General features: G+C 42.0%; 1 protein-coding gene across 1 annotated transcript in view; it reads left to right on the top strand.

Moving 5' to 3' along the window:
- NFASC (neurofascin) overlaps positions 1-22130 on the top strand; it is a 183770-nt gene that overhangs the window by 143006 nt on the left and 18634 nt on the right. The window contains exons 29-31 of the mRNA XM_040423988.1: positions 813-986; positions 1980-1994; positions 12010-12117. Of these exons, the coding sequence (XP_040279922.1) occupies positions 813-986; positions 1980-1994; positions 12010-12117 (297 nt within the window). The remainder of the gene's footprint in view (positions 1-812; positions 987-1979; positions 1995-12009; positions 12118-22130) is intronic.

Here is a 22130-nt window from a genome sequence, read left to right as displayed (position 1 = left end):
TGAATTTTGGGGTTTTCAGAGACATACTGTGTGCTCAAATGCAGCCAAACTGATTGGTCGGTGTTTCATAATACAGATGGACAATGACTGGCCAAGTCAGTCACCTGATCTGAACCCAATAGAGCATTTCACTTGTTAAAGACTGAACTTCAGACAGAAAGGCCCACAAACAAACAGCAACTGAAAACCTCTGCAGTAAAGGCCTGGCAGGGCATTAAAAAGGAGGAAACACAGCGTCTGGTAGATGTCCATGAGTTCAAGACTTCAGGCAGTCATTGCCAACAAAGGGTTTTCAACCAAGTAATAGAAATTAACATTTTATTTACAATTATTATATTTGTCCAATTACTTTTGAGCCCCTGAAGGGATTGAGTTTACAAAATCCTTTAGTTCCTCACATTTTTATGCAATCATTTTGTTCAACCCACTGAATTAAAGCTGAAAGTCTGAACTTCGACGGCATCTGAATTGTTTAGTTCAGAGTTCATTGTGGTAATGTACAGAACAAAAATTAGAAAAATGTTGTGTCTGTCCAAATATATATGGCCCTAACTGTATGTGTCAGAGGACCCTGGAACACCAGCTGCTACCTCTGCACCATAGAAGCAAGACAGCCCTCACTACATAGATCTGCTTTACTTTCCAATGCATCACCGCCTCACAAGGAGATGGATACCAGCAAATGTACTACTTTCTTGAATGAAGTAAAACAATCAAATTTTGAATTGTCAAGTCAATTGTGAACTTTGTTGCAGTTTTTACACTTTTAATTCTCAAACATCTTAATAACGATCTTCACATTCTCCAAACAGTCAATGGTTCCAGATTTGCAAGACCCATGGTTGATGTATTGTCACCAAACCAAACAAAATACACTATAACAAGGACGGATCCGATATCTCGGTATCGCCTCACCTTAAGTGCAAGGACCCAGGTTGGAGCTGGGGAAGCAGTCACGGTTGATACGCCTCTCAGGCAGGATGAAGGTAAAAAAACACAATCTGATACGATTCTTCCAAACTTACATACATTGAAATAACAGTTTTAAAGGGGTATTTATGGTTTTAGAATGTCATAGCATTCTGATCAATGAGAGTCTGACTAAGAATCTTAAGGCGGGTTTACACCGCACAACGTTACAGCTGATTGTCGGGAAGGAAGCATTCCTTCCCGACATTTGGCTGCTCGTTCAGTGAAGGACACTGCTGCATTTACATACAGCGATCGTTTGTTCCCATACAGAATTGTTGTTTCTGGGCAGCAGATCTCTGTTAAACCGCACGATCTCCTGTCCAGAAACAATGATTGAAGTGCCCGAACGACAGGATCACCCGATCAACGAGTGACACCGGTGGTCGGAGACACATTTAGATGGGCAGAACGGTTCTTCCCGATAATCTGCCCGAAAATCAGGAAGTCTAAATCCACCTTTAGGCTTGTTGTGGCGGTTCTCTTTGACAAGGCGCTCCTGGTCATCCGCTGTACAAGGAACTTCAACATAGTTCCATTCAAGTGAAGTGTATTGTGTTTGGTTGCCTGCACTGTGGGTGGCCATGAACATCACTGTTTATCTGATTTTTTCCAATCGTGAGCATCTGGCTGTCTTCCCCCACCGATGATCAATTGATAACATATCCTAGTGATATAACATCACTTCTTTTAGTGGAAAAAAACCTTTAAAGATCTACATTTTTATATAAAACATTTATTGGCAAATGGAGATCAGCAAATTAAAAAAGAATTAAGTATTTTCTACTAAAGCAAGATTTTCCACTTATCCTCAATTTATTTGGCTCTGCTATGGTGGCATCCGTCTGAGTGACATTATTCTATAACGGACACAGTAAAGCTATCTCAAGTGACTCGGCAGGGACCAGTCTCATTGTCTCTGTTTTCTTTGTGTTTATGTGTTCCACTCTTTTTTTCTCTTTCTTTTCCCTTTGCCTTTCCTTACTCTTGGCCTTCTGTGAGGTCTGCAGTTCCCCCTACTTCAGGTAAAGTAATAAGATATCAAGGTAACATGCATGGGGCTTCAAGCATGCTAAGCTTGTGGCATGGTATTCTGTCTTTCAAAGCACCCAACGTGCCTGCAAAATACAGTAGATTGCTTGTGGTAATGGCCTTCTTCCTCAGCTCTATTAAGCTAAAAGCATTTATTCTCGACTGGGATGATCGTCATTGATAAAGTGATGGCCATCAGCTATTTTTCTGTACCTTTTGCTGATGAGCAGAGGGATCCATGCTTCTCAACCTGGGGAGAGATAGGGAAATTCTGTGTTTAAAAATGCAGAAAAGAGACAAGGTTATTGCACATTAGTTAGCATATCCTTACACAAAGGACCATTCATTGTATGCTCATTACCAGACATAGTGTAGAATGGTATTCGCGCTGTATGTGCATAAAGCTAGAAAGCAAAGATCCCTCATATAAAGTATCACCTTACAGCAATTTCTAGGCCTCTCTCTCTCAATGGTTTTCCAGTTTAAGCAATGAAAGCTCTTTCATTGGATATTTTATACACTATGTACTGTCTATATCAATTATTTGTGGTTTTCAAAATCTCTGCTTGTAGTCCTTGAATAGAAACCAAAACTGTTTAATTCCAGAGGATGAACTTCTGTTCTGATCACACAGGTGCAGGGTTAGGCTCTGTTCACATCACATGTATTTCCTCCATTTAACTTATATGTTTGAACGTATAGGATAAAGGGATGACTGTGACAGATGACGTACAGTCGTGTCCATCACCCATAGTGTCCCATTGTAAAAAAAAAAGTGTACATTTAACGTATACATTTTTTTTTACTAATCACTGCTGAATGGAGTAGAGTAATCTACTCCTTTTGCATCATTTTTTAGGGTATACTGACATATACCAGCCAGAGGGATGCCAAAAGGCCTAATATAACCCTATGGCAGGATCAGCAAAACCCAGCATACGCACCTGCTTGGGCTGTTCTCAGAAATTGCAAAGAATTCTTAGGAGTTGTAGAGCTGGAGGTTGCTGATTCCCATCCTATGTACAGTACATGCTTAACTGGTTCCTTCGGAGCATTTCAGACCTACATGCTAAACGTAACTTAGTTGTGTGATCACAAATCATTACACAAAGTTAGAGAATTGCAAAACTTTTCATGACGCAATGAATGAGCTTTACTTGCTGGATTCAGAATACACTTCAAGAGATCAACAGTGAAATCATAACTTTTGTTTTGTATAATAACATTTTAAACATATTTTTCTGGTGGAATAGAGAAACTTGTGGGTTAAAAGGCATGCACAAAGTGTTTCTTAGGCCTCATGCACACGACCGTTGTTTTGGTCCGCATCCGAGCCGCAGTTTTTGTGCATGAGGCCTTACGTGGAATATTTAGTATTTCACTGTAGACTTTAGCAATACCGGATCCGTTTTTTCGGTGTCATCCGGAAAAACGGATCCGGTATTCATTATTTTTCACATTTTTACAGGTCTGACCTGGAAACCGGATCCGTTTTACCGGAACACTCGATACCGGATCCGGCATTAATACATTTCAATGGAAATTAATGCCGGATCCAGCATTCAGGCAAGTGTTCTGGAATTTTGGCCGGAGAAAATACTGCAGCGTGCTGCGGTATTTTCTTCGTCCAAAAACCGAATAATGACTAAACTGAAGACATCCTGATGCATACTGAACGGAATGCTCTCCATTCAGAATGCATTAGGATAAAACTGATCATTTATTTCCCGATATTGAACCCCTAGGACGGAACTCAATAGCGGAAAAGTTTAACGCAAGTGTGAAAGTACTCTTAGGCATCATTTTATGGCATTTTCCTGTTTTGTTTGCCTCTCCTTAAAAATAAAGTAAAACAGATCTCTGCAGGAAGGAGATGTAAAACTTTCCTACAGGAGTCCTGGGCCTTTCTCTGTAATGGAGTCCACTGATTTATGTACTTATTAAACATGTGAAAATAGAAATTAAAACTTAAATGATCATTAAACTTTAACATAACTATGCATATATCAATAGTACAAACTACAATAAGAAACTTTGTAATATACCTTATTAGAGAGAAAAGTCTCTCATGTTATCAGCTGTTTACCCCTTCCCCCATTTATTGCTTTTCACCCTGAAATGTCTTAAACCAGATCTGCTGGATCAGATCTGCTGAAGTATCATATTACACATGTCAATACAAGTCTATGGAGAGGGGTAGAAGAGAAATGATAATGAGCTTAGTGAGACACGTACAGCTAAAGGGACTGCGCTGCTAACAGGAAGTTTTCTCTCAGCAAAAGTGCTTTATTCACAACGATGCGGGTCAGTACTTATCTGTAATTTCCTCCATTACCCTGGGCCTGCCTTGGAGTGAGTAAGAGAAGTTTAGGAAACAGATTCTCCTCTACCTTCAGTGTGCAGTGGATGACAGCTAGTCTGTATCCACCAGATCTTGGAGAACAGCAAATTAGACATTCTGCATAGGGTAAAACTGCTAAAAATGGCAGATACAAGTAATAGTGGCCAGAGATGGTGTTATTCCTCATATACACACACTGTACTATTGATTAATGTAATGTTTGTTGAACATTTAGGTATGCTTTAAAACAGTGGCGTACATAGAGAAATAAGGGCCCCATAGCAAGGATCAAACCAGGCCCCCCACAGAGGACAGAAGGGTTTCTGCCTAAACCCTTTTCAATGACCCGTAGGCCTTTTTTCCACTGCATCACTTCCTAAAAGTTGTTCCTTTAGAGAGTCCTGACCAAGTTTTCACCTTCAGTAGAAGAGGAGATAATCCCAACTAAGACTGTGGCCCCATAGCAGTCGCATGGTCTACTGCTATGGTAGTTACGCCACTGCTTTAAAGATCAGGTGATATCTAGTTACTCTTTTACATATATACTGTACACATCTACAGAAATAGACCTGTACTGCATCCATGTGTGGCTGCCAACATTGGTAATGCCAGTTATCAGTGGCAGATGCAATGTATACTGCGGATTGTGTGAATGGCTGTATAAGAGCTGCTTGCAATCCGGTTAAAATGCATAGTACATGTCCGTATATGAATAAGAGAGAATGTTTGTTGCTTTTGATTAAACAGGGTTTCCAGGATTTTAATATTGATGACCTATCCTCAGGATAGGTCATCAATTTCAGATTGTCGGGGGTCCGAGGCCCAGCTGGTTGACGTGTAGTCCGTGCTCCGTGCAAGCGCAGCCTTCTCTTTGTTGTTTACGAGGCGTCCCATCAAAGTTAATGGGATGGCTTGTAATTACACCTGCTCACGGCTGTGATGTTGACGGTGAGCAGGTGTAATTACAAGCCGATAGGAAGAAGCTGTCCTATAGAAGCGATGTCGACAGTAATCAGGTAAACAATGACGAGAAGGCAGCGATCGCAGGGGAGCGCAGCCTTCTCTTCAACCACCTGATTGGCAGGGGTGCCAGATGTTGGACCCCCTCTGATCTGATATTGATGACCTATCTTCTCAACATTAAAATCCCAGAAACCCCCTTGATGGTAGTTTCCTGGACTTTAATATAAGTAAAAAAGCACATATTCAGCTTTTATATTCCTTGTTGCTCCAGTGGCGCTAATCCAGTGGTCCCCCTCCAGTCATGTTAACGCGATGATGTACTGTACCGATATGTAATTGTCCCAGCCAGTCACCCCATTTCAGTGTGGAACTTCGCCTCTTCAACATAGTAAACACACACTGGCGGAGGACCACTAGATCGGCAGCACTGAGGTTAAATTTAAAAAGGAAGGGAATGAGTGTTATTTAATTATTTTAATTTTTTTTATCCCAACAAAACCCTTTAAACTATAATATGTTTACCCTGGATAAGAGTACATTTGATATAATACAAATGGATATGGGTTAATATAGAAACCAATGCATTATGAGTGCTCTGTCAGCTTATTGCATTCATGCATGCCGGCTCCATGCGTTACATCATCTTCCATCTTGTCTGTTGTACATATAGCAGTAGGACAGCATCTCTCCCATGATCAGGCGGCTTGGCTGTGATAAAGTATTATACTTGTAAATACTTGCTATTCATTCAGCTTGCTTACCAGTGGAGTATTGTCAGCCATGTTTTCAGCGCTGCATTGTACAAGCTGTGCGTAATGAAGATTTACAGTGCATCTTGATGTCATGTGTCAACTTTGTTGTATTGTATTTCGAAATGACCGGAGTATGACATTTTTGTTTTTCAGCTTTCATTACAGTTTTATTTAATAACATACAGGATGTTAAATTCTTTCAGCAGAGTACTTATATATTAATTGTCCTGATGGAATTAGAAACAGTATCCAATGAAACTTACAATTGTTTGGGTAGATAGAAACATTTAGATAAATGGAAGACATCGGGGCAAATTTACTAATACAATAGACAGTGTAGACCACAAATATGCACCAGATTTATCGCAGTGGCTCAGGCTGGTGCAGGGGTAGACACTTTTGATTACCAATATACCAACTACTGGTTGCTTTACCTTGTGACACAATTTTAAGCATCATGTCTTGGCCCACACCCACTTTCCACCGCCATTTACAACATTGGTGCACACACATTAGTAACTGTGGGCCAATAAGCCTTATGTATAAGACTGTTTCAAACTAAAAATAGAGCATTTACCTATGCAACCAAACAGTTCACAGCAAGATCAATTTGTGTAAAACAGGTTAAAAAACTAAATATGTTATCTGATTGGTTTCTATTAGGCTGGAATCACACATGCAGTTGTGGATGCCAGGAGTGGATTCAAAAAGAAGGAAATGTAAAGGAAATAATTATACTTCTCCTTCTTGCCCAATCCATTTCTAACTTTGGCTCAAAAATCTTCCACTAAAACGTCAAGTGTGATTCCAGCATAAGGGTGCTTTCTCATGTGCCATTCCATTAAATTCTGGAAGACATGCATTTCTCTGCTCTTTTTTCAGTCTGTTTTTCACCCTGTTCTCAGTTCCTCCCACGTCTCCAGCACCTGTTACAGATGCTCCCACAGAAATCCCAACTGTTCCCCCCACCACTCCCAGTGCTACCACTCCTGTCCTCACCACAACTATTACTACTGCTAGACCTACTACTACAACTGTCCTTATCACCACTGCTACTGAGGGCCCTCCAACAACTGTGGCTAGCGTCCATGGAATAGGTACTGCACTTCAGAAGAAACCGGATAAAATATTTGGTGGAAAGCGTTGAAAATGAAAAGTACCTTATTATTGTTTATTTTTAGTGATTCTTAGGGCCCTATTACAGGGGCAGATATAGCAGACGATTGTTGGGAGGGAAGCGTTCCCTCCCACCAATCGCCTGTTCACTAGAGGAGAAGACCGCTGCTATTACATGCAGCGATCTTCTCCTCAGTATATGGACGAGTGATCGCTAATGCATCGCTCTTTCCTATACTGTCTTATTGTTTGCCAGCAGCAGAGCGCCTTTTACATGGCACAATCTGCCACCGACAAATCAAGATTTTTAACATGTTAAAGATCTCGATTACCTGATGAACAAGCGTTTGCTTGTTAATCGGGTAATCGGCGGCATTATTACGCTGCCAGATGATCGCTAACAAGTATTCATACGAACGCTCGTTAGCGATCATCTTAACAATAACATGCCTGTGTAATAGGGCCTTTAAGCTGTATATGTATTACCCATATCAATGTTAAAGAGACACTTCCATCGGAAATATCACATACTAACCTATGCTAATTCCTCTCCGGAGTCTTTAACTCCCTCTGTCTGGACTTTTATCGCAGCAGACAGGCTCACTTAACACGCTTTGTCAGACAATCAAGCGGACAGAATGGAGTGAGGGACTCAATTAGACCACCACACCTCCCATATGTTATCCCAGTAGTGTGGCTGGTCAGTGCTTCTCACATTATACAGTCCTGATCAAAAGTTTAAGACCACTTGAAAAATGGCAAAAAATCATATTTAGCATGGCTGGATCTTAACAAGGTTCCAAGTAGAGCTTCAACATGCAACAAGAAGAAATGAGAGTGAGACAAAACATTTTTTGAGCATTCAATTAATTGAAAATAACGATTAAACTGAAACAGGCTGTTTTTCAGCTGATCCAAATTTTAGGACCACATGCCTTTAAAAGGCCAAATCTGTGCAAAGATGTGGATTCATTGTCATTTTCTGTCAGGCAAAGGCAAAAAAACTCTCCCTTTTTAAAAACGTGGTCGGGTTGTTGAACTGCATAAGCAGGGTCTCTCACAGCGCGCCATCGCTGCTGAGGTGGGACGCAGTAAGACAGTCATTTGGAATTTCTTAAATGATCCTGAGAGTTATGGAACAAAAAAGTCAAGTGGAAGACCCAAAAAAATGTCATCAGCACTGAGCCAGAGGATCCAATTGGCTGTCCGTCAAGACACTGGACGATCCTCGACCCAAATTAAGGCCCTTACTGGTGCTGACTGCAGCCCCATAACCATCAGATTGCGTCTGAGACTGAAGGGCTTCAAAAACAAAAAACGTCTTCAAAGACCTCGTCTCCTTGAACGCCACAGAACTGCTCGTTTGGAATATGCAAGAGAGCACCAAACATGGGACATTCAAAGGTGGAAAAAAGTTTTATTCTCTGATGAGAATTTTTTTTACCTTTATGGTCCTGATGGTTTCCAACGTTACTAGCATGACAAGCAGATCCCACCTGAGATGTTTTCTACGCGCCACAGTGGAGGGGGCGACATAATGGTCTGGGGTGCTTTTTCCTTCAGTGGAACAATGGAGCTTCAGGAAGTGCAGGGGCGTCAAACGACCGCTGGCTATGTCCAGATGTTGCAGAGAGCATTCCTCATGACTGAGGGCCCACGTCTGTGTGGTAACGACTGGGTTTTTCAACTGGACAACGCTACAGTACACAATGCCCGCAGGACAAGGGACTTCTTCCAGGAGAATAACATCACTCTTTTGGCCTATCCTGCGATCTAAATTCAATTGAGAACCTTTGGGGATGGATGGCAATTGAAGTTTACAAAAATGGACAACAGTTCCAGACAGTAGATGGCCTTCATGCGGCCGTCTTCACCACTTGGAGAAATGTTCCCACTCATCTCATGGAAACGCTTGCATCAAGCATGCCGAAACAAATTTTTGAAGTGATAAACAATAACGGCAGAGCTACTCATTACTGAGTTCATGTTTGGAAGTTGGATTTCTGTTTTGGGGGGGGTTTAGTTTTTTTTTTGGAGGTGTGGTCCTAAACTTTTGATAGGCTAAAAAACAGCCTGTTTCAGTTTATTCGTTGTTTTCATTAAATTGAATGCTCAAAAAATGTTTTGTCTCACTCCCATTTCTTCTTGTTGCATGTTGAAGCTCTACTTGGAACCATGTTAAGATCCAGCCATGCTAAATAAGATTTTTTGCCATTTTTCAAGTGGTCTTAAACTTTTGATCAGGACTGTACCTATCAATGCTCTGCTCTCCTGTTTGTATGTTTACTAGGCCTTTCCATTGAACAACAGAGCTGTTATTCTTTCAGTCGTTCTGGTCCTCCAAGTACAATTCTAATTAGGATTACTTTGCAGATAAATCCTTTTTTGTGCAGCAGTGTTGTAAACTAAGATTACGTTTAGAATGTTTATCTCTCGGTGCCGACTACTACTGAAAGACCGTATTTTGTATCTCATTTTTAATGTCACAGTAAATAAAAAACATCAGACATTCTAAAAAAAATTGTTTCCCGTGGATATTGAGTTTAAAAAAAATCCTCTTTCTGATGGAAGTGTTCCTTTAAGGAACAGTAGAAAAACTTTGTATTGCCTTCTATGCAGCTAATTCAAGGGATATAAGCCGAAAGCAGCATACTAAACGTGTCCTGTACTTGATACTGAGGTTTTATTAAAGGATAGATCAGCTTTATGGCTATAACCTCTTTTATAACTTTTCCACACATCAAAAAAAGAGATGATAGTTGCTCCCATTTATTAAATAGTGATGACTTAGGCTACTTTCACACTAGCGTTTTTTGCTGGATCCAGGAGGGTTCAGCAAAAACGCTTCCTTTACTAATAATACAACCATCTGCATCCGTTGTATTATCTTTAACATAGCCAAGACGGATCCGTCATGAACTCCATTGAAAGTCAATGGAAACTCCATTGAAAGTCCATTGAAAGTCAGAGAAAACGGATTCGTCCCCATTGATTTGCATTGTGGGTCATGACGGATCTGTCTTGCTCCGCATCCCAGAACGGAAAGCAAAACGCAGCATGCTGCGGTTTGCTCTCCGGTATGAGAATGGAATACATTATAAAGCATTATGTTCTGTTTAGTTAGGTTTTGTCCCCATTGACAATTAATGGGGACAAAATGAAAGCGTTTTTTTCCGGTATTGAGATCCTATGATGGATCTGAATACCGGAAAATATTAACGCTAGTGTGAAAGTAGCCTTAGAGTCTATTAGAGGAAACGTCAAAATATTCTAGTAAAATTTCCACTTTGTTTCCATTACTTAAAGGGGTTGTCTCATCATAGACAATGAGGGCATATTGCTAGGATATGCCCCCATTGTCTTATAGGTGTGGGTCCCACCGCTGGGACCCGCACCTATATCTGGAACGGAGCCCTGCAAGGTGGTGGCTGGAGGACTCCGGTCCGGCCACCACTAAGCCAGCTCCCCATAGATGTGAATGGGAGCGCACCGCGCATGACCGGCCACCGCTCCTATTTACTTCTATGGGCACGACGGAAATAGCAGAGCCAGCGCTCGGTTATTTTCACCGGCCCCATAGAAAATGAATGGAGGGTGGCTGCACATGCGCAGTGTGCCCTCCTTCACTTTTGGGGCTCCGTTCCCTATATAGGTGTGGGTCCCAGTGGTGGGACCCGCATCTATAAGACAATGGCATATTATCCTAGCGATATGCCCCCATTGTCTATGATGAGACAACCCCTTTAACTGTTTATAAAATCTTTGCTTATAGTCAGTGGCTGGAAACATTCCTTGTTCATATCTATTGCCTGAAAACCCATGCTAGTCCACAGCTAGTTACAATGTATTTGAGCTCTTTAATGATATGTGCACCTTTGGAGGCAATTTTTGTTTATGATTGCACTTTACTTATTTTTGGCTAAAAATCATATTTTCAATTGTCCTATTAAAAATATTGACCCATTCTGTCATAAAGGGTTATCTGTTTTTCTAACTGTGTGACTGGTACTTTCACTTTGTGTCATCTAATAAACCCTCTCTCTAAACTACTGAGAGGTTATAAACACTTATTTAAGCCACATTCTTATCAATAATATAAGAACTGAGCTATAATGACTGTTTATGAGCAAAGATAAGAAGTCTGTCTGCTCCCCAGATGACGGAAAAGATAGAAAATCCCCAGGCTGCTACTACAGCATCTCAGATCTATACATAAAAAAGGACTCTATATTTTTAATAAAGAGAGTTGAAAAATTTATTTTTAGCTCAAGATAATTACAATGCAATAATAATAAAAAATCGCCCCCAAAGGTGTACATAGCCTTTAAGGTCTTTTTACATGGACCAGTAATCTGGCCAATTATTGACCCATGGAAAGGCGCCAGCAATCTTCAGATGAATGAGCAAACGTTTGTTCATTAGGTGATTGCGTCTTTCAGACGGCACAAAAAAATAATTGTTTCTGTACAACACATTTCTCTGTGTAAACAGGGATATACCTCAAGGAAACAATGATTCAGTATGGAGATGAGCATTCACAGTAGCGATCAGTAGTCCCCATACTGATGAGATGATTGCTGCATTTCTATTGTGCATTGAATCATTTGCATAATACTATATTGCACATTGGTAGGAGTCTGTCACTCAAACTCTCACAATGTACAGGCAGGAACAAGGTGCATCAAAAAGGAATACATAAATATACATAATATGGATATTATTCAGGTTATGGATTTCATGTGATATATGTGATGGAAATAAGCACACAAATAAGAGGATGTTTTTTTGTATAGAATGCTGTTTTATCTAACTTTTTGTAAATCGCCTCTCCAACAGCGCCTGAACACTGGGACATCAAAATTTCCCCCAACAGCCACTGGGCAAACATCACCTGGGTATATAATGTACAGATGGGCACTGAGGTTATGGTTGAGTATATTGACAGTAAGCATCATTTTGCATGTGGAGTGTGTGTAGCTGGAATGGAGCGACTAGCCACCACCCACGACGGACCTCGGCTGCAGTGTGTGCATAGGATGGCACTTCAGGAGGTGGTTGTCAATGAGCACATAAGCAGAACTTACATACTTTTCTGTTGGTATAGTTACGAATATAGACTGTCAATTGGCCCATTTTACAGTGATATACCACCACTCCTGGAGTGTCAGCATTGCATTTATTCAGCTTGTAAAGTAAAAAGATCAAGAACCGCGCAGTCATGTATTTACATAGACATCTCTGGGAACTCTTTGAAAAATTTGTGGTAATCCCCAACAAAACTTTAACATGACTTCCAAATTGGCTTTCCTCTGTTTATACAGGCGTAGTAGAAATATGGTATACAGATAATATCTACATTCTGAAAGTCCCATATATGACTATGTATACAGACATTACATGAGCATGTGGCTAGGTGCGGACAGAAATTTTCCACTCTCGGAAGCACTGCATTTCTATTGTTTCTTTTTTGAATGGAAGATCTTGTCACCTCATATTACACATATGATTGGCATGCTGTGCATTACACATGCTTTGTTTGCTTGTTCTATAGTCATTTGACTGGGTCAGCTTATCACGTTGTGTGCTACCTGCCATCCTGACTGACTGCTGTTGGAATGTGTATAAGAACAGGAGGCATGTTTCAAAAAGTACAAATTAAGTGTTTGAGAATACGACTGGATTTGTGTTTTAGACCTATGAGTAGAATTAGTGGACAATGTATCCTCTACAAGCTGCACTTTGTATTATGTTGTGGTAGAAAGTTCTATATGTTGTACGCTTGTGTCATAGATTTTATAAAATGTGGATTGTTACTGGATTATATCATGTGCGTACACAGATTTCATAGGACCCCATAGCAAAACTTAGTATGCCCCCCCCCCCCCCCCCCCCCCCCGGACTTAGTTTTCCAGTGTATGTGTGTCAATCACTCCCAGGCATTGCAGGACATGCACAACTCTCCAGATTTTTGACAGATTTACATAATTTTTTATTGCATACAAATTATAATAAAAAAGGTTGCCTTTGGCCTTAACCAGTTTATCCAACCAGTTTATCGGAAAATGTAGAAGAGGTGCTTCAAATGTATGGCAAAAATATATTGATAAATCGCCTGCTTCTCTTCTATTACAAAGCTAGCAGGCTGCTTGCAGCCACCACTAGAGGGAGCTCAGTGAATAGGAATTAAAGGAGTTTTCCGAGATTTTCATACTGATGATGTATCCTCTAAATAGGTCATAGTATCTGATTGATTGGGGTCCGACACCCGGGACCTCTGCCGATCAGCTGTTTGAGAAGGCAGCGGCCACAGCCTTCTTGCAGCTTACCAAGCACAGTGCAGTACATTGTATGGCAGCTGTGCTTGGTATCGCGCTCAGCTCCATTCACAGTTACTGTGCGTCAGAATGACCGGCAGGTCACATATATGGTGGACATGCACATCATTGTGCAGAACACCAACATTCTTAGCTAACCCTTAGCTAAACCAAAGGAAAAGAATACAGTAGCCTTCAGTAAAGAAAAAAAAAATGCGTGCCCCTGCAGGCGCTGTGCCCCAATGACTCTTTAGTGGAACAAAATTTTTAAAAAGTTATTTTAATCCATGTTATGGCAGTGCAAACAGATACTTTTGAATCCGTTCTGTTAGCTGTAGAATGACTGTGCGTCACTATAAGGCTTAGTTCACACTTCAATTATTTGGTCAGTTATTCTCATCAGTTATTGCCAGCCCAAAACAGGTGCGGGTCAAAGCCACAGAACAGGTGCAGTAACAGCACATGATGGAGGCAGGTCACAGTAGGAGCAAATGGCAGTAAAAGCAGCAGACATCAGGTGGGTGGCAGTATCAGAATAGTGGCAGCAGCACGTGGGCACATGTAACGGGCCAATTGTCTCAATGTTCTGATGTAGCAGCACACTACAGTCATATCATTACTGCCAGAATGATCTAGTTTCTTGCATCAGGTGCCAGTGTCTGGAAATCCTGGTTGATTCACGCCTGATTCATCTTTATAAGGGTTAGTCTCTCAACATTTTGTGTTGAAAGGAGAGTTCTCTTTGGGGTAACTATGCCACCCGCCGCACTAAACATCCACTCTGATGTTACACTACAGGTCGGGCAGGAAAGCTTGCCTAGGGCAAACTTGGACAGTTGCAGCCACAATTCAAGTTTGGCTGGCCAGTAGTCCAGGGGATCTTGGATCTGGGGGGACAGGGTGTAGTCAAAGTATGCCACCACCTGCTGGTTTAGGTTCTGATCCATGTCCTGCTGCTGGGTGGTTTCTTCAGTAAGCGGCTAAACAAAACTGCTCATCAGAGACTCAAGACTCAAGTTGCTGCTGATGAAGCTCCTGCCCCCCCCCCCCCCCCAGCAGTCATGGCAGTGGACTGTGCACTCAGAGGGTCCCCCCAGTGAGGATAGGCAATGGCGCATGTAGGCAGCGACCAACCAACTTCAAAGGATGTCTCGATAGTAGTTACGTTTTTCATCCCTCTTAGGTGTAAAAAGGACCCCATTTTGGACTGGTAGCAAGTGTCTAATATTGTGGAAAGCCAGTAATCATCCCTCTGCCGAATGGTGATGATGCGACTATCACTACTCAAGCAACTCAGCATGCATCTGGCCATTTGTGAAAGGGACTTGGAGGGACTCCCTGCCTCCTCTACTGCATACTGCCACGGTGTGTCAGGGTCATCTGTGTCATCTTTGTTGTCGCCCTCTAGCTCCTCCTGGTCCTCCTGCTCCTCTCCTATCGCTTGGGCAGATAAACCACCTAGTTCTGTATAGAATTCCTGGGCGTTTATGTCCTCCTCCTCGTCTTCCTCCTGTGCCAGTTCAGCCTTTACAGGGCTCAGGTGGCCGTGAGATGTAGGCTCCATGTCTTCTATTTCCTCGCCAGTCAGATTTATCAGCATCCCCTCCAGGACGTGAAGGAGTGGAATGACATCATTCATCCCATCGTCCTGGTCACTCACAAATAAAGTGGCCTGAGCAAACAGAAGGTGTCACGCATGATCTGCCACTGTCTAACCATCGTGCCTGTCCATCTGCATCATCAAGAAATCGGTTACAGGTTTCCTCTGCTCATACAGTACAGTCAGTCCAACATGTGGAGCGTGAAGTTCGAACGTGTGAAAACGTTGCATATAAGGCAATCTAGGGGAACACCATTTTGGCTTTACATGTCAAGGAGGGCGTTTTGCACAGTAAGTGCCTGAAGCGCATGCACAGTTTCCTTGATATTTTCAAGAAGTCTTGCAGTTGGGTGGAAGACTTTAGGAGCCGGATGACAACCAGATTGAATATGTGTGCCATGCAAGGCGCCTGGGTCAGCCCTCCCAGATGCATCGCAGACAGAATGTTCTTCCCATTTTCCGTTACCTCCAGTGGGTGAGGAGACAGCCAGGATTCGATTTCTTGGTTGATGATCCAGAGCAGTTCCTCCCTGGTGTGACTCCGTACGCCCAGGCTAACCAGGTGTAGAACCACGTAACAACACTGTGCTTTGCATAGGTGGTATGCTGGAGGACCACTCTGAACTGTGCCTACAGTGGAGGCTGAGGATGAGGAAGCAGAGGAGGACATTGGCGTAGAAATCCCACGATTACAACACAGCGTTGTCATCACCTGACCAAGTTGCTGGTTTGCCTGGGCTGGAATCACATTTATAGCTAAATAGATACAAAATGACTTGAGCGCTACTGCTATATCAATCCCTCATTCCCCAGATCTAAGAGCTGGGGACCGCTGCTGGGAATCACATTTACCCAGTGGACTGTAAAGGACATATATTGTCCTTGACCATACTTACAGCTCAACAGATCAGCACTGACATGAACTGTATCAGACGCAGACAGGCTCAAGTTCTGGCCCACCTTCTGATCATCAAACATGTGCAGGGCTGGTGCAGCTTTTTAGAGAAGTTGTGAAGGCTTGGGACTCTCCACCTTGGGTGGTCACAAGCCATCAGTTCTCTGAAATGTTCAGAGTCCGCAATATGAAAAGGGGGGAACTGTAGTACCAGCAACTTGGCCAGCTGCACGGTCAGCTTCTGTGCTGTTGGATGAGTGTTGACTAGGGGCCGTGGTGCCAACATTAGCACCCTGACCGCGCTTCACCTTCTGCCCACATATCCTGCATACCGCCATGCTAACGTCCTCCAGCAACGTGATAAAAAATTCACACACAGCCAAAAATTGCATTTTACCCCCACCACTCTGTGCAGACTGCATGTCACTGCCTTTATGAACCCGTGCACCCCTAGTTGTTTCCTAGCAGGTAGGCTCCTGAGTAGCAGACTGTGTACCCCGGCTGCGTTTGGCTCCAGATCTCCCACTGCTTCCACCCTGTTGGCTCATCGGCATGCTGCCACCCTGCTGCTGTCTCACAGGCCTGCTGCCACCCTCACCCCCTAATGATGATGATGCCTCCTCTTCGTCACTTATGTCAGCCTCACCAGTTTCATGGCCATGTCCCTGACTGTTCTCAACATGTGCTCCCACCCGACTGTCATCATCGCTAGTTGCATGCCTAGAGGAGTCTGCGGGTTGTTTCTGGTCCATGCCAACTAAATGTGGTGAGGAACCCACCTATTCCTGGCTGTGTGCATCTGTTGTCACCTGAGAACTATTCCAGTACACCTGGATTGTTGGTCAAATCACAACCGCTAGATGACAGTGGCAGCTCTGGCCTGTTACTGCAGCTGCTGCTACCACTTCCCCTTCTTGAATGGCAGCAATTGAACAAGATGCACAGGGCGATTACTCCAAGACTGCATTCTCCCTGCAGTCTCCCTATTCTCTCCCTACAGTGTCTAAAAACTCTCCCTGTGCCACTGCTACAGAGGCCCCCTAGAAATGGAAGATGAGTTACTGCAGGTTCTGGTAGACTGAGAGTTGTGGATAGAAGACATGTCCCACAGTCTGTGGCTCTCCATAATTCATTTGCAGCACTTTCAGAGTGCAAGAGGAACATGGAGGATGGCTCAAGCACAGTGGGTGAGAAACAATCATCTCCCATGCCTTAAGTATGCAAGACTGCAGCCACAGACAAAAAGGAGAAGGTGAGGACTGATAGTAAGCAGCTGTTGGTGGGCGATTCCATCATAAGAGGTGTGAAGTTTGAGGAGAATGGTGTTGTAAGATGTCTCCCTGGTGCTACCGCTAGCGGGGATAGACGACGGATCCTTAATATTGTTAGGCAAGCAAAGCAGGAAAGGGAGGTGGATGTTATTGTCCATCTTGGGACAAATGATCTGGCTTGCAATGAGGTTTCAAAGATGAAAGAAGCTTTTCACACACTTAGAAAGGATATACGGGAGGTTGCATCAACTGTTTCATTCTCTGCAGTTTTGCCTGTGCATAACCTTCAGCATGACAGGAAGATGTGCATTAAGGAATTCAATGTATGGCTTGGTGAATGGTGTCTGAACCAAGGGTTTGGCTTTGTGTCTCATGTTGGCTCCTGTTGGAATGGAAAAGAACTGTACAAGAAAGATGGTTTGCATCTTTCTCTCAAGGGAACGAATGTCCTCAGTGAACATTTCCAAGTATTTGCTAAGGAGCATTTTAAACTAGGAAAGGGGGGCAAAATAGTGACAATCCAGCAGTCCAACTGCCCCCCGGAACAATGCCAGAAGATCCCAGTAGCACAAAGGTGAAGAGATGACAAGCTCAGATTCTTGTCTACAAATGCTTGCAGTTTAGGGAATAAGATCAATGAACTTGAGGCTATAATGGCATCTGAGAATATAGATGTAGTGACTCTTACTGAGATGTAGTTCAAGGGGAGTAATGACTGGGATATAACAATACCAGGGTTCTCTCTATACAGAGAAGACAGAGAAGGCAAGAAGGGGGAGGGGTGGCCCTGTATGTGAAAGATAGCATAAAATCTAATTTTATACAAATTAGCGAGACCAATTTAGAGTCAGTTTGGGTTACCTTGCAGCTTGATAATGATAAGGTAACTCGTGTAAGTGTGATATATAGACCACCTAGCCAAGTCAAAGAATTAGATGATCTACTAGTTGAAGAAATAGCTAAAATGGCATTGAAGGGGGAAGTTATCATTATGGGAGACTTCAATCTTCCTAATGTAAACTGGAAAACCAAAATAGCTAGTTCTGCCAGGAGTACAGATATTCTAAATTCCCTACTGGGATTATCTCTACAGCAAGTAGTTGAGGAGCCAACCCTGAAGGAGGCCATTTTAGATTTAGTATTCACAAATGGGAATTTGGTATCTGATATTACTGTAGGGGAAAGCTTGGGATCTAGTGATCACCAGTCCGTGGGGTTTACTATAAGTACAGTGACTGATTCACACCACACAAAAACAAAAGTTTTAGATTTTAGAAAAACTGACTTTTATAAAATTAGATTAGTGGTATACGAGTCCCTATCAGATTGGAACAGTTTCATTGGAGTCCAGGAGAAATGGGACTACTTAAAAGTGGCACTATTGAAGGCAACAGAAAATTGCATTAGGCTTGTCAGTAAAAGCAAAAAAAGGAAGAGATCACTGTGGTACTCAGCAGAAGTGGCCAAAATCATTAAAAACAAAAAGATAGCATTTAGGAATTATAAAAAAAACAAAAAACGAGGAGGACAGGCAAATTTATAAGATTAGGCAGAGAGAGGCCAAACAAGTTATAAGAACTTCTAAAGCACAGGCAGAAGAGAAATTAGCTCAGTCAGGGAAAAAAGGCGATAAGGCATTCTTCAGATACATAAATGAAAAAAGAATTACAAAATGAAAAACAAAAGAAGGAAGGTATATGGAAGAAGATAAAGAACTAGCTGACTGCCTCAATGAATACTTCTGTTCAGTTTTTACAAAGGAAAATGAAGGAAAAGGACCTCAGTTAGGAAAGAAGACTAATGAATCTTTTGATGCATGTGTCTTTATAGAGGAAGAGGTTCTAAGTCAGCTGTCTAAAATTAATACAAATAAGTCACAGGGGCCTGATGGGATACACCCAAAGCTATTAAAAGAGCTTAGCGGTGAACTAGCAAAACCATTAACAGATTTTTTTAACCAATCACTGGCAACAGGAGTCGTCTCAGAAGATTGAAAATTAGCAAATGTTGTGCCTATTCACAAGAAAGGTAGTAGGGAGGAATCGGGCAACTATAGACCAGTAAGCCTGACATCAATAGTGGGGAAAATAATGGAAACCATACTTAAGGAGAGCATTGTGGAACATCTAAAATCTCATGGATTGAAAGATGAAAAACAGCATGGGTTTACTTCAGGGAGATCATATCAAACTAATCTTATTGATTTTTTTTATTTGGGTGACTAAAATAATAGATGGCGGAGGTGCAGTAGACATCGCTTATCTAGACTTTAGTAAGGCTTTTGATACTGTCCCACATAGAAGGCTTATCAATAAATTGCAGTCTTTGGGCTTGGACTCCCAAAGGGTTGCAGTCAATGGAGTATATTCAGACCATGATCTTGTTACCAGTGGGGTACCTCAGGGATCTGTTCTGGGACCCATATTGTTTAATATCTTTATCAGCGAAATTGCAGAAGGCCTCGATGGTAAGGTGTGTCTTTTTGCTGATGACACAAAGATTTGTAACAGGGTTGATGTTCCTGGAGGGATACACCAAATGGAAAAGGATTTAGGAAAACTAGAGGAATGGTCAAAAATCTGGCAACTAAAATTTAATGTTGATAAGTGCAAGATAATGCACCTGGGGCGTAAAAACCCAAGAGCAGAATATAAAATCAGTGATACAGTCCTAACCTCACCAAAGAAATTGCACAAAAATCTTTGCATAGTAAATATAAATAAACTTTATTGACAATGTAAAATACATACATGGAGATAAAAAAAAAGGCAGCACAAAGGTGGAACACAAGGGAGAGGAATAGGACCCAAGGAGGGGCTGGGAGGTCAGCACACCAGGAATCAGGGAAAAATATATTAGAATAATCAGATGCTAGTCACCAAGACACCTCAAGACAATAAGCCCCAAGCAATAGCAAATGGAGACAAATGTGAGGATAAACAGACTTGGTGATTAAAAGAAAAGGATAAGCATACCCTGAGTGGTGTGTCGATCTCTCAGCCACCTCCTGACCCAACGCCGTTTCGCCAGTGATCTGGCTTCTTCTGGGGATGTCCCTAACCTCAGTATCTGAGGAAAGGGATTTAGGGGTCATTATTTCAGAAGACTTAAAGGTAGGCAGACAATGTCATAGAGCAGCAGGAAATGCTAGCAGAATGCTTGGGTGTATAGGGAGAGGAATTACCAGTAGAAAGAGGGAGGTGCTCATGCCGCTCTACAGAGCACTAGTGAGACCTCATTTGGAGTATTGTGCTCAGTACTGGAGACCATATCTCCAGCAGGATATTGATACTTTGGAGAGAGTTCAGAGAAGAGCTACTAAACTGGTACATGGATTGCAGGATAAAACTTACCAGGAAAGATTAAAGGACCTTAACATGTATAGCTTGGAAGAAAGACGAGACAGAGGGGATATGATAGAAACTTTTAAATACATAAAGGGAATCAACAAGGTAAAAGAGGAGAGAATATTTAAAAGAAGATAAACTGCTACAAGAGGACATAGTTTTAAATTAGAGGGGCAAAGGTTTAAAAGTAATATCAGGAAGTATTACTTTACTGAGAGGGTAGTGGATGCATGAAATAGCCTTCCTGCAGAAGTGGTAGCTGCAAATACAGTGAAGGAGTTTAAGCATGCATGGGATAGGCATAAGGCCATCCTTCATATAAGATAGGGCCAGGGGCTATTCATAGTATTCAGTATATTGGGCAGACGAGATGGGCCAAATGGTTCTTATCTGCCGACACATTCTATGTTTCCCTACAATCTCCCTACACTCTCCCTGCACTCTTCCTATCCAGTATTCTACAATTAAAAGTTTTCTAAAACGATGTTCCTAGCGCTTGCCTCCCTATGCTCAGTTCACAGTAAAATGGTGTCGACCGCTCGGGATGAGGCTTTTATAGGGCTATGACATCACAGGGAATGGCTATCTGCTTATTGGCTGGCTGCATTGTATTATGGGTCATATTATGTTCCTAGGCTTCATACTCTCACTTTGTAACACGTGTAGCTAGCCATTTTAGGGAAAAAAACACAAGGAAATTCAGCTTTGTTGCGAATCAAATTTTTCCTGAAATTCAGATCGAAGTCAGTTCGTCTCACTTCAAATCGCTCAACACGTCATCAGTATCAAAATCTTGGAAAACCCCTTTAATACAACTACTATGGAAGCTGTAATGATCTCTTTGCACTGAGCTCCTCCTAGTGGCAAAAAACAAGTTCAGTGTCGGGCCATCCCAGGCCCCCTCCTCCCCCCGGGCCCATAGCAGTCACGTGGTCTGCTTCTATTGCCGGTACGCCACTGGATTATATACATTTACATTGAGTGTATAGTCCTGTAATAATAGTAGAGATTTTCAGCTGTTTGACCAGCTAAAGTAGGAATTATTGAGGCTCTTTGGAACCTGCGAGGTTATCTTTAATGATACTGAAAGGTAACAATTTAATCTGGTTAACCTAGCATAGTTCTCTCAAAAAAGTGTTTGAGGCATGTTGGTTTACCAGTTTATATAAAACAGGTGCAGTGTTCATTAAAAACAGGGCTGATACTGCGGTATTGTAATGTTAAAATGGAGTAGGGTGGAACAAAAATATCATCAGTCAAAGGATGCATTGTTCAAATCAGATTTTTATGTTAAACATTTTTTTGCAAGAATTTTTGACGTTTTTGTGTTTTAAATTTTTCGCTATCCATATTAACAAAAAACACTGAAAACTTCCTGTGCATAGGTCACAGAGCATGCCTAGAAGTCAATGAGCCATCTCCATATTACAGGTTCTTATGAACCATGTGGCAGCTTAAACATTTATGGCATAGCCACAGGTTATGCTATTAATGTCTGATAGATGCATGTCCTATATCTGGGGCCTGCGC

This window comes from Bufo bufo, chromosome 3 (assembly GCF_905171765.1).
Source record: "Bufo bufo chromosome 3, aBufBuf1.1, whole genome shotgun sequence".
Classification (NCBI taxonomy): Eukaryota; Metazoa; Chordata; class Amphibia; order Anura; family Bufonidae; genus Bufo; species Bufo bufo.
Note: the sequence above shows the minus strand (reverse complement) of the source record. Positions and strands in the feature narration are given on the sequence as shown.